We start from the raw sequence: 16,388 nt of genomic DNA on the forward strand, positions 1-16,388 counted from the left end.
CTTTTAAAAATTAAAGAGCCAAGTCAACCCTATGATAACTGGTAAGAAAAGTGCTCTGGTATAAGATGAAGTAATTGAACATTCTTTTTGTCTAGAATTAGCTAAGCTTATTATTAATCAAAGAAATTTTTTATGCATTCAGGTATTCCACAAGTGATTACAGACCTAACTTGTGATGGATTTTCAGCTCCATTCATCAGGACTAAAGCTAATCAGTTGTTATACATCATTCTATGAGTGGTGAACTGTCTATAGTTGCTTACTTTACATTAAGTAACATGAACTTTATTTTAATGTCCTGTTTTATAATTCTTTATCAGTGCTTCCTATAGTTACTCCTGATAGTGCAGCCATTGACAGTAAACATAGTCAGTCACATTCTTCATCATTCCTTAGTAAGGTTAGGTTACATTCAGCTTCCCACAGACTCTTTTAATGTATGATAGTCTACCAGATTTATTTAATACTACTGACTTGATTACAGAACATTCTTGTATTATGTATACATACCCAAAATAACCAAGTAGAAATTTTAGTAGAAAAATGTTTTGTGAAGATTAAAGTATATACTTAAAGAAGCATTCAAGATCTATTTGAAAAAATGATGAGATCTGATGTCTGAATAAATGACTAGACAAACTGATTTTATGACTAGAACAACACAGTTTTATAAAGATGTTCATTTCATATGTATCAGTCCAAAAGTTCAATGAAATGCCAAGTTCACAGAAGATTTTTTGAAGGGAATTTAATAAGTTTATTCTAAATTTACCTAGAAGAGTAATGGAAATATATCTTACCAGATATACAATATATAGCAAATTGCCCCTTCCTTGTTGCTATAGTGCATACTGAGAAAGTATAAAACAGTTAGCCAATAAATATATTATAAAACTGAAATGGATGCTAGTATGAATGAAACTTTAATATAGACAATTATGGCATCTTAAATAAGTATATTACTTTACAAAAAGTATGGGACAATTATACTTTTTAGAACATATGTATACCTATATATAATTATATACATAGTTATATCATATTTATATTTAAGGATACTTACACATACACCTAATATAAGTATAAGCAATAATTCCAAATGAATTAACAATCTAATTTTTTTAAACATTTAAGTTTTTTATTTTTTAATTTATTTTTAAGTACAGTTTTTTGTCTCTTACTCCCATCCCAACCCACCCCCCAGTGCTCCCCACCTCCCTCCCATTTCCACCTCTTTTAGTTGTTGACCATGTGTCCTTTATACATGTTCCTGTAAGTTGTCTATGATGTTAGATAGTCTATCTATCTATCCATATATCTCAATCAACCTATCTACCCAATCTTTGGGTGATAAAAGTTTTCTTAAACATGCACATAAAAATCATAAAGGAAAATGCTAACAAACTTGACAAGTAAAAAAATCAGACTTCTCTGTAGTGGATACCACTATAAACAAAATTTAAAAATAAAATAAATTTGAAGAAATATTTGCAAATATCTTAACAGAAAAAAATTGTTATTCCTAAAATATAAAGAGCTCTTAAAATCAATAATAAAAACATATAATCCATTCCAAAAACTGGACAAAAGATTAAGATATCCAATTCACAAGAAACATTAAGTAAAACTGAACAATACATTAAGTAAAACTGAACTAAACATGCACATTAAAATAACAAATAAGATATACAGGGTCCAGCAAAAATAATGCCCCTTTTCATTACAAAATCTTTTACTAAAAATCATATGCATATAATCCTGTAACATAACAATATCACACTCAAGCACAGCATGTGACATTTTAGGTGAAATGTTCAAATTGCTGCCCATCTCATGTGAGACATTCCCATACTCTACCAACCACACGTGAGCAAGCCTTACTTCTGCCAGACCCTGTATTTGCCTTCTAGGTAAAGTTATAAGGCTATTATATCCACATTTAATGACTTAGCAAGATGACTATGACAAGTTATTAAATGAAGAGCAAACCATCAGACTCTATGTGTGATATGTCATTTTAATCTTTTTACAGGAGTGTGAATGGGTGTGTTTTTATCAGTACATGTTTGATTGCAGTGTCTGTGTATATTTCCACAGACATTTCCCCTGCAGTGAGAGTCCATTGATCATGAACTGCCCTCACTTGTAAGGAGAGAGCATAGCTCACTGATTGGCAGCTGGGACTCTGCAGCTAAGTGGAAGGACTTGAATCTTAGCTTTGCTAGTTAATGGGTGACCAACAGCGAATTACTCAGTTTTTTGTGCCAAGCTTCCCTCATCTGTAAAATGGTGACATAAATAACACATATTTTATAGTGTTTGTATACAGAGAGTAAATAAAATGTAAACCATGTAAAGAATTTAGGACAACAAAGTCTAGCTCATAATATTATATAGTATTTCCTTATAATGGGATTGTGATCCAGAAGTAACTGCAAGATAGGAAAATAGTTGTTAAGGACAAAGGATAGTAACACATGACTGCTGTGTTTGATTAAAGAAAATCTTGTTCTATTTTTACCCCTTGCATTCTTTTGCTCTTTGCTCATTCTTTGGTACTAGCACTGTGCATGCTAGCAAAATCCAATGTGAAGGCCAAATGTGATAGGTATTAGATTGTCTTTTAAATATGTGATTAAATATTTGTCTCCCTGGACTTAGTTGCTTCTTCAAGGTAGCAAAATGTATGTCACTTATCTGTGTTATCTGTATATCAGTGTGATCTGGTACATAGTAGGGGTTTTAAAGTGAGTTGAATAAATAGGCTCAGACTGATACTTCACACCAATGCATTCACTTTCTCAAGGGAAATGTTAAGTGAGAAGAGGGTATTATGGTAGCTGTTGAAATAGGAATTCTGTACTGGTGTTGGAAGGATCTTGACTTAGGAAAATCTCAATGTTGATCACCACATTAAAGACAGTAAATGAACTGACTGTCAGCTGCATCCAAATGAAAATGGGTGAGTTCAGTGTGACAGGGGAGAAGACACCAGGACCTGTGTATGCCTGCACACAGAGAGTGACATACTCTCAGTCTTGTCTGGCCATCCAGGGATGTCTGACCACAAGAAGATCTTGTCCATGTCCCCTGGGGCAGAAAAGTCGGGTTTTATCCATTCCCGCCTACTTCTAGTGTCCAAACCCAAGTGACTAAGAAAAATATGGAAGGAATTCCTGCACGGAGAGCACTGAGACAGCAAGGGGAAAAAAAGAATCTGGCAGATTACTTTTAAGTACAAAAGAAGAGCCAGTTATCACTAGAGCTCTTGCAATCATTCTAGTATCCCTTATCAATAGCTTAAACCTCTTCAGAGGAGTTGCAGAGAAGGATAAATTACTCACTCAGGAGAAGCAGCAAAAAAAAAAAAGGAAGGAGAAGGAGAGGGAAAGGAAGAGGAAGAAGACGAAGGAAAAAGAGGAGTACAAGAAAAAGGAGGAGGAGGAGATGGAGAAGAAGAAAGAAGAGGAGCAGCACATATTCTCATTAGATGTCAGGTAGTAAAGAGAGAGAGAGAGAGGGCAATGAAAAGTAAAGCCCATCCCAGTGAACAGAATCAAGATCTCAGACTCTCTAAAAGGATTACTTTACCCTAACAATCCTACCCACTCTCACCTGGTGGATTGGTGCGAAACAAACCCAGGAATGGGGTAAGTGATGACGAGGTAAGGTAATGGATGAAGAAAAGGTGTGGTTTCTGCAGTCTGCTAATTCATATTCTAACAGGCAAACACTAGTGCAGTTTACCAAATCTCCTTAGTAAAGGTTAGGGCATGATCTGGGCTGAGTCTTATTCTATCCCAAGCTAAGGAGCACCATTTTATTAAAATCCCAAATTCACCTAGGAACCAGGATGGAGACTTTTCCTGGATAGAAGACTTTAAGCCTGAGATCCTAACAGCCATTGTAAACAGGGCATTCCAGGGAGCAACAATCAGTGATGCTAACTTTTTAAAACCTTTCTACAATGTGAGATACCCTGGGGATTTTTTTTTTAAAGTTGTTATCACAAACTGAAATACTTGAATTTTATCTGATGTCAAATACAATACCATTTTTGGACTTCCACCAAGATGGAGGCATAGGTGGAAACACTGTGCCTTCTCGCACAACCAAGTTTAAAAACAACAAAGTTTTTGCAACAATAAAGCAGCCAAACTACAGAAAATTTGAACTATATGGAAGTCTGACAACAACGAACCCTTCAGCCAAACCGGTAACAGGGGCAGAGCCAGCAGCAGAGCGGGATCAAGCAGGAAAGATCCACCAAACTGACCCAGATATGCGACCCAGGCATGCAGGCAACTGTGGGCTGATCCCAGGTGTGGAGTAGTGGGAAGACCCACCGAGGGCTGATCGTGGTCACACATTCTCATGCAGATAAACCAGTGAAGGAGCTAGCAGTGAGATGGACCGTGCAGGCCCCAGTAGCAGGAAGCGGCAGAGGGGACCGCCATTGTCCCTCTCTGACCCTGCCCCCACATACAGCATCACAAACCAGCGACCTGGGTGGCGCCTCTTTGACCATGCCCCCACATACAGTATCACAAACCAGTGACCTTGGTGGCCCCACCCTGGTGAACACCAAAGGCTCTGCTCCTCATGCCTAACAGGCATGAACAAATCAAAACATGGCTCAAGAACAACTCAGAGCCCCAGAGCCGATAAATCTAAGCGACCAAGAAATAGCCAAACTTTCAGATGCACAGTTCAAAACACTGCTGATCAGGATGCTCACAGAACTGGTTGATTTTAGTCACAAATTAGAGGAACATATGAAGGCTAAACTAATTAAAATGAAGGGAAATGCACAGGAAACCAATAGTGATGGAAAGGAAACTGGGACTCAAATCAAAGGAGTTGACCACAAGGAGGAAAAAAATGACCAAACAGAAAAGGATGAAGAAACAAGAATTTAAAAAAAAAAAAAAAAAAGGAGAGGCCTAGGAAACTTCAGGACATCTTTAAATGTTCCAACATCTGAATTATAGGGGTACCAGAAGGGGGAGAGGAACAGCCACCAGTGGAAAATTTATTTGAACAAATAATTAAGGAGAACTTCCCCATTCTGGCAAAGGAAATAGACGTCCAGGAAATCCAGGAAGCTCAGAGAGTCCCAAAGAAGTTGGACCCAAGAAGGAACACACCAAGGCACATCATAATTACATTAGCCAAGATTAAAATGAAGGAGAGAATCCTAGAAGCAGCAAGAGATAAGGGGACAGTCCCCTACAAAGGAGTTCCTATCAGACTGTCAGCTGATTTCTTAAAACAGACCTTACAGGCAACAAGGGGCTGGAAAAAAGTATTCCAAGTCATGAAAACCAAAGACCTACAACCAAGATTGCTCTATCCAGCAAAGCTTTCATTTACAATGGAAGGACAGATAAAGTGCTTCTCAGATAAGATCAAATTCAAGGAGTTCATCATCACCAAGGCCTTATTATATGAAATGTTAAAGGGACTTATCTAAGAAAAAGAAGATAAAAAAGAACAGTAAAAGGTCAGCAAACTCACAGTTATTAACAACCACACCTAAAACAAAAGCAAACTAAGAGGACAGCTAGATCAGGAGTGGAAATATAGAAATGAAGATCTCAAGGAAGGTTAGCAAAAGGGGAGTGGGAGGAGGAGAAGAGGGGAGAAGGTACAGAAAATAAGTAGCATAGATGGTAGATAGAAAATAGATGGGGGGGCAAGAATAGTATGGGAAATATAGAATCTAAAGAACTTGAGACATGTGATCATAAACTAAAGGGGGGAATGGTGGGGGAAGGGGTGTGCAGGATGGAAGGGAGTGAAGGGGGGAAATAGAACAACTGTAATGGCATGATCAATAAGATATATTTTAAAAAATACAATACCAATTTTAATCAAACTAGTCTAAGGACTTCTGGAGTCTCTAAGTATCCTGTCAGAATTTTTAGTGTTTTCAATAATGATAGGAACATAAAAGGTAGCTGACATCACCATATTCTTCATTGTTTGGATATAGCCAGGGGATTTCAGAATGCTTGTCTGTAAATGGTATTCAAAATGCTTTCACTGCTAATGGGGAAATTCAAACAAACAAACCAACAAACAAAAAACAGTTATGCGGTGCTAGTCAAGATGCCCTGACTATTCAAATGTCGGCTTCACTGTATCTGAATACTGAAGATTTGTTAGAACTAAGTAGACATATAACACAGGGACACGTGAACAAGTCCAAAAGAGAATTCTTGATCCCCTTCCAAAATCTCCCCCTTTTTGAGCCTTTCTCATTATCCATAGAATTTCTCACATCAAAGAATTAGCAGGAATATTTTATTTCTCTCTTTTTCTGTCTTGTACATCCTATCTACCCAAATCTCTTACCACCTTCTCCCTTCTTCAGTTCCATAACCTAGTAAAGACCATCATCTCTCCCCTGAGCTACTGCAGTACAGCTCAGTCTTTGTGGTTGCTTTTCTTGCTTCCATGCTTTCTTGTACCTACATTCCATTTTCCACACAACACTCAAAGTGACCTTTTAAAAGTGTAATATCAGGATGGCTTTCAGTTGAACATAAAATAAAACCAATCATCTTTTCAGGATTTTCAAGGCTGTCATGGGTTATATTGTATCATCCAAAACGATGTGTCTACTTGGAACCCCAGAAAGTGACCTAATTTGGAATGAAGCTCAGTGAAAATGTAATTAAGGGAAATCTCAAGATAAGATCATTCTGCATGAGGATGGACCCTAACCCCAATGACAGATGTCCTTTCAGGAAGAGGAGAAGACACAGAGATGAAGGAAAGAAGACACTGTGAAGAAAAAGGCAGACACTGGAGGTATGCTGCCAGAAGCCAAGCAATGCCCAGAGCACAAAAGCTGAAGACGCAAGGAAGACTCCTGTCCTAGAGCCTTCTGAGGGAGGGTAGTCTGCAGATACCTAAATTTTAGACTTTTGACCTCTAGAACTATGAATTTCTGTTTTGGTTTTTTGGGGGGGGGCCACAAGGTTTGTGATAATTTGTTATGGCAGCCCTAGGAAACTAACACAAGCTCCTCCTTCTTGCCAACACAGTAAAGAATTACAGATCAGCAAGCCTATTAGCATGCAAGCAAAGTTTATTAGTGCTAAATCCTAATGGGAGAGCAAAAGCAAGGGTGGAAAAAACAGGGATGGCAAGAGAAGGGTGGCCAGAGGACAGGTGACCAAAAGAGAAAGAGGGGAGGCCAGGGTCCCCCATGTGGCAAAAGAACCAATAGCCAAGAGAGTGGCCAGGGTGGCGTGGCCAGAGGCCTCCTGGCCAGGGACCCCTTGTGTGACAAAAAAACTGAAAGTCCTTTCTAATGAGGACTTATATAGTTGGCAGGAGGGAGGTGAAAGAGTTAATATTACTGACAGGTAACGTTGGTGCCAGCTTTCCCCCAGGTAGATGTGACTACCCAAAAGTAGGTATGTTTGGGGGGTCTATTAGCCCCAGTCCTTTTCTTGCACCAGACTGCATTTGTTCATTTTGCATATGTGACAGGAGGCAGGCACTTACACCAAAGTTGTTTTAAGGGCTTTTTCTTTGAGGCTTTTTCTAAGGACCTCCTCCCCTTGCCCCCTTCTGGGCCTTGAGAGAAATACACAGCTTCCAGGTTTTCCTTTTCCTAGCTAGTGGAGATGATGCACATAGACTTTCAAGGGCTCCCCCTCTATTGCCCTATCATAGTTTTGCTTGTTGTTCAGAATGCCTCGTGGCCTTATCAAACAGCCTCAGGACTACTGGGTCAATGGGTGAGACATGTCTTTTAGCCTCCTGTATTCAGTTCTTTGTTAGATTGCAGTGGTGAGGGACCTGCCTTTATTTCCCTTCTGGTTACTCATTCCTAGCTGCTATGTCACATTCCTCCCTCAAATAATAAGAACACAAATCTTGGTGACTTTGGGCTCAGGACTGCTGGGTCAATGGCTGAGACATGTTTCCCTCCTCCTCCCTGCCTTGGTTTGTCGTATATCCTACCAAACACTAACACTTTGGCCTCTGCCTACTTTTATGATCTCATTTCTCACCACTCTCCCTGTCTCTCATCAGCCTCCAAATACTCTAACCTTGTTCTGTTCTGATCCTCAGAAAACTCATTCCCATCCAAACCATTTAGATCCTGTTCTCTCTGCCTGAATGCTCTTTCCCCAAATGTCTCCCAGGTTGGTTCTTTCTTTTCAACTTTCTTGTCACAGGATAAACATTCATTTCTCTAAGATGTAAGATGTCTTCTTAAAGCAACATGTCACCTTCCTAGAAATGCCTTTCCTGAACTCCTGCTTAAAAGTGCAACCTGCCTTCCCTTGCTTCTGTTTTCTCATAGCACTTATTACCATCAGATATATTACGTGTTTGTTTACTCATTCCTCTGAAATACAGTAGCGTACTGGTTTGTTCTGGCAAACATGACTCAGCTCTGTGTGGAAAACCTACAGAAATGAGGTGGTGGCCAGGAGCTAGACCTTCAAACCAAGTTTTCCCATGGGAATCAGGCCTAGAAAATGCATACAGACTGTTATGGCTTGCTCTTGCTAAAATTACCTCCTCCTAGTCTGAAACAGTAAATGTATATTGTCTATCTTCAAGGTAATTTCCGAAGCCTGTGTGAATTTTCCCAAGGATGGAGCTAATCAGCTCACTGCCTTTCCCTTCTGCATATGTTATTTTCATTTCCTTGATTGTACCCAAAATGTAGACAATAATAATCTATTTAATAGGTAATAAATACTTCTCTGACATAAGACCCAAGAAAAACAATAAAAGCTAGTCTAGGCAAGGGTCAAGGCGCTCTCCTCTTCAAAGAGTGGTTGTGCCGTTCCCCTTTTCTCCACAGGATTGCTGTAGCCTGTGCATTTATTCTCGTCTTCAGTCACAACAGGTGGACTCTGCTGGCCAGAGTCTGCCACAAAATATAAGTCAATGGGGATAGGAATTTTGAACTTCATTCATTGCCATGTATAATGAGGGTCAAGAAGACTTCTCAATAAATATTTTTTAATAAATGAATTAGTCATTGAATAAATGAACTCAAATTGTACTGTTGAAATCAATGTCATATGAGTAGATGTAACATAAAGTTACAGTACAGCTTATGACATAAATAAAGCTTATTTTCTTAAAAAACTGAACAGCTATGTGTTTTAGAAAACATGGGTGGTTCCCAGAATATGGTGACTTCCTCAGCTTATTAGTTTCTCACCTGATGTTACCTAAGTGCTGCACAGTCATTGGTACAGCCTGGCATCCAGTCAGAGGCTAGTGTTTTAACTTAAAAATTATGTCAGTATCTGTGCTTCCTACTCTGTTTGGTAAGAAAAGTTCAGTTATATTATTTTTATATAAATCAAAGATCATTCCAATTATGTGATATGACTTCCTTGTTACTTATTGGCAAGTGAAGAAGACGTAGAAGGTGACCTTTTAGATGGGCATAATGAGGCAGGAGAGGTAGATATCAGGAGAATTTTTGACAAGTGAGAAGAGGGGAAACTGACACAGATGGTTAGACAAATAGGGCCAAAAAACTCAAGCTATTTATACCTATCTAGTGACTCACTCTAGTCCTTGTCTTCCCTAACCAAGGACTCTAGAGAGCAAATGGTTTACACCTCTCTTTCCTAACCAGAGAATAAATAGCTTATACCACCATGGTCAGGGAGATAGATAACAGAAACTCACTTAGTGCCATTAGTGTCAGCCAAACCCAAGGACAAATGTAGTCAGGGAAAAAAATAACAAAACGTCCAAGAACCAAACAAATCGAAGATAGAGGTAAAGCTGACCAAAAAATGACCCTGATCTCCTATGTGTTTGCTCATTTTGGTGTATCTGCATATTAAAGAACACACTTGGAAAGCTGATGAATAATCTGCTGAAACCCTCCCCTGAGACATTTTCTGGGGTTCCCACCCACAAAAGAGGGTTTAAAAAGCCTCAAGACAAAGGAACCAGCACACACTGTCAGGAGCATGTGCATGCCTCTTTTTTCTCAGGTGTAAACTTTCCCTTGAAATAGAAGGCTCCCCATGAAACTTGCAGCCAAAGCAGAGTTGTAGACAAACTTGTCACCTATACTCTTTTTTCTACTTTTCTGCATTTTAAAAAATATTTAAGAGTAAAATATTTTAAATGTTAGCATGAAGACATATGAAAACAAAATCTGTAACAATAAAGGGAGAAAGGGTAGTGTTATAGAAACAACAAAATAGCTCTCTCAGAAATCCAGTTGATCAAGTAAAATAGAAGATTAGTAGGTACAGAGAGGATTTGTATAACAAATGATCTAATGGCTATATAGAAAATTTTGTCAAGTGATTTAGACCAGAAAAATAATGACAGGTTATAATATAGATGATAGGTGACTTACAATTATAGTGACCCCAAGACAGCTTAACTAAACCTGAAAAGCATTTTTTTATTTTTAAAATAATTATTGTATATTTCCCATTACCATTTATCCCCCACACACTCCTCCACCTCCATCCACCACCCCTCTTGCGATCACCACACTATTTTCTCTGTCCATCGTTCTTTTTTGCTATAATGAAAAAGCATTTTAAGACTAAAACTAATCTTATAAGATTTCAAAAGAGCAATAACTGTCCATTAATGATTAATCAAGTATTTAAGCATGCACGCACACACACACACACACATATATATGTGTGTATATGTGTATATATATATATATATATATATATACTGCATAACACTATTTTTTATAAAAAGACTGGAAAATTCTAGCATTGAGATAAGACATATGATTCAAGGTAAAGCATATGTATTACTTCTAGTGTCTATGTGAGTCATGATCCATAGCAGTACTTTTTGACTAAAGAAAAATGGTACATATCATTAGGAACACACAATATTTAGGCTAAAAGTAGTGAAGGACGGGAGAATATACAATAGGTTTAGATAAATTGGAAAGTGCCATTTGTAAATTATCTTAATCTACACAAAACCAAATTGAGGCCACCTTATCTGGCTTACATAAGTACTTAATACAAAGTAAAAAGACATGTAGTTATAAGACAAATGAAATCAAAACAAAGAAATTAGGGTATATGAATCAATAACCCAGTTAAACGTTATGAAACGTGTTTTCCAAAGTGTTGGGGTAAATTAATATGTCTGTTATCTTTGAACTCTTGGCAAGCCACATTTCTTTAATTGATTCATTCAGTATTGTTGCTGAGCCGGACAGAATCCATCTCTCATCTATCATTTTATAATGCTTAAAGGAAAGCATACTACTTCTTAGGATATTGCATCACCTTTCCAAACTAAAATAAAAACAAATGAGAAGGAAGATCTTCTGGGAAACCTGGGAAAATCCTATACATTCAAGCTAAGTACCATCCCAGAACACGTATTTGGTCTCTTACCAATGCCAATGCTCTCTTTACCTAAAAAGGAACAGGCAATAATGAATTGACACTAGCTTTGGTTATGGTCCAGTCTCTGACTATTGTATCCAAAAAAGAAATTATGGATATAGAAATCTCAACAAAGAAAAAGAATGAAAACATAAAATTTTATATATAGTTACATGTATAAACATACATGATTTCAAGCTTTATCATCCTTCTTGTGTTGGAACTTTTAAATTCTATGTATATATTATATATAATTATATAGAGAAACATATATATACAAATATACATAATGTTTTTCCCTTTCTACCATGACAAGTCATGCATAAAGAAGACTGCAAAGAAGTTTAGCTCTCATATTTTCCCATGTTTCAAAAAATAATTAAAATAAGATATCAACAAAGTAAATTGATTATAAAAGGAACCAGTCCTCTAACTCCTATGGAAGCAATAAACAGGCCATAGCCATGAAGTCAACTACAGTAGAACCTCTCTGTGTTCTCTTGGACAGAGAGGACTTTTAAAACAAAGCAAAATAAAAAATGGAAAACTCTCACAAATAGAACTCTTAAAAACTAGTTGGATAATAAGTTATATTTCTAATAAAATCTTCAATAAGGAATAAATTATTTTTCACCTCTTAGCAATATACAAGGGGGAACCCAAAGAAACCTGGAATTTATTTGTAAAAAAATTGTGTATTTAGGTTGACATGTTTTAACTTCAGAGACCTTCAAAGTACTCTCCATTTTTTGCAATACACCTATGGAGATGTTTTCCCACTGCTCAAAACCATTTTTGAACTCATTGATTTCAAGGCCCTTTAGTATTTCTGATATTTTTTGTTTCACTGCTTCCACATCCAGGGAAACAAAAAAAAGTTTCTGGAGTGAGATTAGGTGAATACAGAGAGTGGGACACAAGGGTCAGGCCATTTTAGGTCAAAAACTGAATACTCAGCATGGTGTGGGTAGGTGCACTCACAAATCACCAATTGTGAAATGAGCACATATGTTGAAAGAAAAAAAAATTATGTAGCCAAACATAGTCTCTCACAACAATGTCAGCTGATACACTGATACAGATTGGTTCCTAGAATTCTCACCTTGTGGGGAAAACCTGTATGACAAGGGGTCCTCCCTCTGGAGATAATTTTTTTAGGTCCCCCCTCACATGTCTCTTATTAGAGTTCTGATCATTCCATTCACTGTGTTATAAAATGAAACACAAAATAAGGTCTAACAGAAAAGGGGATTTCTTTGGTACCTGGCTACTTTTCCTTAAATTATTTTACAATGACAGAATTTTTATAACTACAGATTTTCACCAAATGAAGGTGTTTTTTTGAGGTTCAGTCAAATGATGAGAAAGAGAAGAAATGTTTGAGCTTCTTCAGCAAATAGAATCTCTCAAGAAAATGGCTCTACCACTTGCCATGGTCTTCCTGATAGCATCTTTGACCTCTTTGTTCCTGAGGCAGTAGATGATAGGGTTGAGCATGGGAGTGAAGACTGCATATATGACTGAGATCAATTTATTATAGTCAAATGAAGCAATAGCCCGAGGTCGAACATATATGAAGATCACAGCTGAGTAGAAGATGACCACCACTGTAAGATGCGAGGCACAGGTGGAGAAGGCCTTCTGCTGCCCAGTGGCTGAGGGAATGTGCAGGATGGTAGATACAATGAAGGCATAAGAAATGACAGTGGCTGAGAGAGGAAAGAGAAGGATGACGATGGCTAGTGCAAAGTCTACTGTCTCCGCCATAGAAAAGTCCATGCAGGCCAGTTTGAGGATGGGAGATACATCACAGAAAAAATGGTTCATGATATTATTGCCACAGAAGGCAACTTGGGAGATGAAGTATACCTTTACCATGGAAATGGTGAAGCCACTTACCCAAGAACAGATGATCAGCTGAACACAAAATTCGGTGGTCATCATGAGTGGATATCGAAGAGGCCAACATATAGCCACATAGCGGTCATAGGCCATGGCAGCCAACAGCACACATTCAGTACACGCAAGTGACATGAAGAAGTAGAGCTGGGTCATGCACCCCAGGAAGGAGATTGTATTGGGGCAAAGTAGGAATCCAGCCAACATCTTGGGAACTGTGACAGATATATACCAGGTCTCCAGAAAGGACATGGTGCTCAGAAAATAGTACATGGGCTTGTGCAGGGATCCAGTGACCCACACAGTGATAATGATGACTAAATTCTCCAACAGCACAAACAGGTAGGTGATGAGGAAGAAGAAGAAGAGCAACTCCCGAAGCCAAGGGGGAGCAGGGAAACCCACCAGGATGAACTCACCAATATGAGTGATATTTTTCTTCCACATGGTTAGGACACCAAAATACAAAGTACTTAATGGTAGTAGCACCAAATTGAAGAGTGAGATCAACATTAGCTACAAGGAGCCATTAGGCAACAGGAATTTTATCATTAAGTTAAACCCTAGTGCCATAATCTAGTCCTATAGTATGACTTTGCAGTCACAAGAGGGCATAAGGTCCTCTCTGGAAAATCAAGGGTCAAAACAGGAACTAAAAAACAAAATCTACCACACACAGGAAGTTAAGAATGACTATGTTGTATACCTGAAACTAATGTGCAGAGTGGAACAAAAATGGTGTTCAGTTGTGAGTACACAAAACACGGAGTTTATTCTTGCATTATTATTTCTTAATTATTACATTAATTCCCATAGGAATGCCTGTAAATTTCCTTTTCCCCACCCCTATATTTGTATGTCAACTGTCATTGATTTTTAAAAGAATCTTAACCCAGGATCATGAGGTCAGGTTCAGGGTTCAGAGCTCAGGCCTCTGGATCTGTGTCAGAAAGAGGTCTTCAGTGGTACTAGAAGGAAATACTTGCCTTGTTTGCACATGTCCATATTTTGGGGGCAGCTATATGGGCAGGAGGTTATGATGACTGGGATAAGTGCCAAGGATGGTTCAGGAAGCCAGGTAGAGAAGCAGGGAAGTTCAAGATCTGGAGAAAATAAAAGCAGAATATTAACTGGGAAAGACCCTTCTGGCCATGAGAATGGCCGACTCTAGCCTACTTTTCAGCTCTGTTTTCTTTTGAAAAATATGGCAAAGGTGGTTAATAATTCTCTGCCTATTTTCAGGACCATGGCTTAAAAAATTGAACAAAGAAATGTTTGGGGCTTGCTTCTGGAAGGTATTTACTAAAATTAAAATGATACAGAGAAGATTAGTATGACCCCTGTGCAAGGATGACACAAAAATTGGTGGAGCGTTCCATACAAATAACAAAAAAAGAAAAGAAATGTCTGCCCTCTTAGAATAATTAAATACATTTCAACTTTTTTTAATGGCTCCTGATAATATTAATAATGACAATGATGATGATGATGTTATATATGCATCTATAACTATTCTATATATTACTAATAATTACATAAATAACTATTATATATTTTTCCTTCTGTATATATACTGTATATGTATATAAAAGTTCACCATTGATTTCACATTAACTTTTGCATTCATCTGCATCTTCTTCAAAGATATTTCACTGCCAGAAGAAGTGTTACTTGATTAATGCCATATATTTCTTGACTTTGAAACTCTTCCTTATTATGGACATTGCTTAAAGACAAGTTGCATCTAAGGAACTGCCTTGGAAGTGGGGAGTCCAGTGATTTGGCAACTCATAAGGATCCTGGGCTTGCTAGGTAGGGTACGATATGATCTAAGGAGAGAATTGAAATTTTAAAAATTTCTTCACAAGTGAGGAGAGAAGAAAGAGAAAAATAGAAACAAAAGTTAGCTCATTATTATAAATAAAATTAATGTAAAATTAACCTACTTTTCAAGGAGTCCAACAGAGATGATCTGGACAGGGAAATGCAGAATTAGAGAATGGGAAGGAAGGATAAAATGTAGAATGTCCTCAATGTTTAGTTATTATTTCTGATTTACATGTACTTCATGGCCTAAACTCCCAGACCTACAATAAAGCAGTTGGTCATATGAGTTGGAATAATGGCCACTGTAAAATAGAACTCAAATTTGACTTCTTTCTCCACTAAACAGAATGATCATTTCATTAATTTTCGCACATCTCTTTAGCCCAGTCATTTTTGACCAACAAGTGTGAGGAAGTGTGGAAGCACATAGCCTAAACCCAAACAATTACATAGCAATTTTATGAAGGAATGTTTACATGTGAACATACATTCATTCATGTCTGAGTTTTTGGGAATCAGGCAAAACAAAAAAGTAACATAAGAGACTCAACATGGACAAAAGGCATCCCCATATTCAAAGTGTCCTAAAGCATTAAAAAAAATTCAGACCACTGGGACAAATGACTGACAGACATAAGTGCTAGTGCCTGATTTATCTCTTACTGACTTTACAAAATGAAGCAAACCTCAACTTACCTAAACTTCAACTCCCTTAAGTTAAAAAAAAGTTTAAAATATCAACAAATTATAAATGCAGATATAGTATCATTTGTTGTTAAGATAAAAATCTCTTGCATATGTTTGGGGGGGCCTGGTGTCACACTGCACATTGAAAATATAGATCAAAAAGTCAGATGTCCACATTCAAGGTTTTGAGGAGATAAAATAAGTAAGTCATTATAGTCTAGTGAGTTAGAGCCATAAGAAAGATGCATGTTAGGAAGGTCCTAACCTCCCTTTATCTGCTTCCTTCATAGGTAGATTTTAAAAGCTGCACCTAGCTAGCTGAGCCCAGATTTTGTTGAAGAAAAAATCACAAAAGACACAGGTGATATCAGCTTAAATTTTGGTCAAATGGGTCACAAACAATGTCTAGCTATCCACACTGTTTTAAATCAACTCATTTGCCACTTTTTCCAAAAGATTTATGCCTCTGCTCTCCAATTCACCACCCTGCTTCTTCCTCCAAATCTCAGCAATCTCACCCCTCATTTTACAAAGACAAATCAGACTATGAGATGTGTATTCATTCAGCTTCCCACAACCAAATCATTATGCATA

At 37.6% G+C, this 16,388-nt stretch overlaps 1 protein-coding gene and 1 non-coding gene across 2 annotated transcripts; one reads left to right on the forward strand and one right to left on the reverse strand.

Moving 5' to 3' along the window:
- Nucleotides 1-12,770: 12,770 nt before the first annotated feature.
- LOC119040575 (olfactory receptor 6) lies at nt 12,771-13,793 on the reverse strand. The gene has a single exon (XM_037133597.2). It carries the CDS (start codon nt 13,791-13,793, stop codon nt 12,771-12,773), a length of 1,023 nt encoding a protein of 340 aa, XP_036989492.2.
- Nucleotides 13,794-14,560: 767 nt separating this feature from the next.
- On the forward strand, nt 14,561-14,665 carry LOC119040592 (U6 spliceosomal RNA). The gene has a single exon (XR_005080890.1). It is a non-coding gene; the product is annotated as a U6 spliceosomal RNA (small nuclear RNA).
- The last annotated feature ends 1,723 nt before the right edge of the window (nt 14,666-16,388 follow it).

The sequence above is a fragment of the Artibeus jamaicensis genome, unplaced genomic scaffold, assembly GCF_021234435.1.
Source record: "Artibeus jamaicensis isolate MK-2021 breed Jamaican fruit bat unplaced genomic scaffold, CSHL_Jam_final contig_759, whole genome shotgun sequence".
Taxonomy (NCBI): Eukaryota; Metazoa; Chordata; class Mammalia; order Chiroptera; family Phyllostomidae; genus Artibeus; species Artibeus jamaicensis.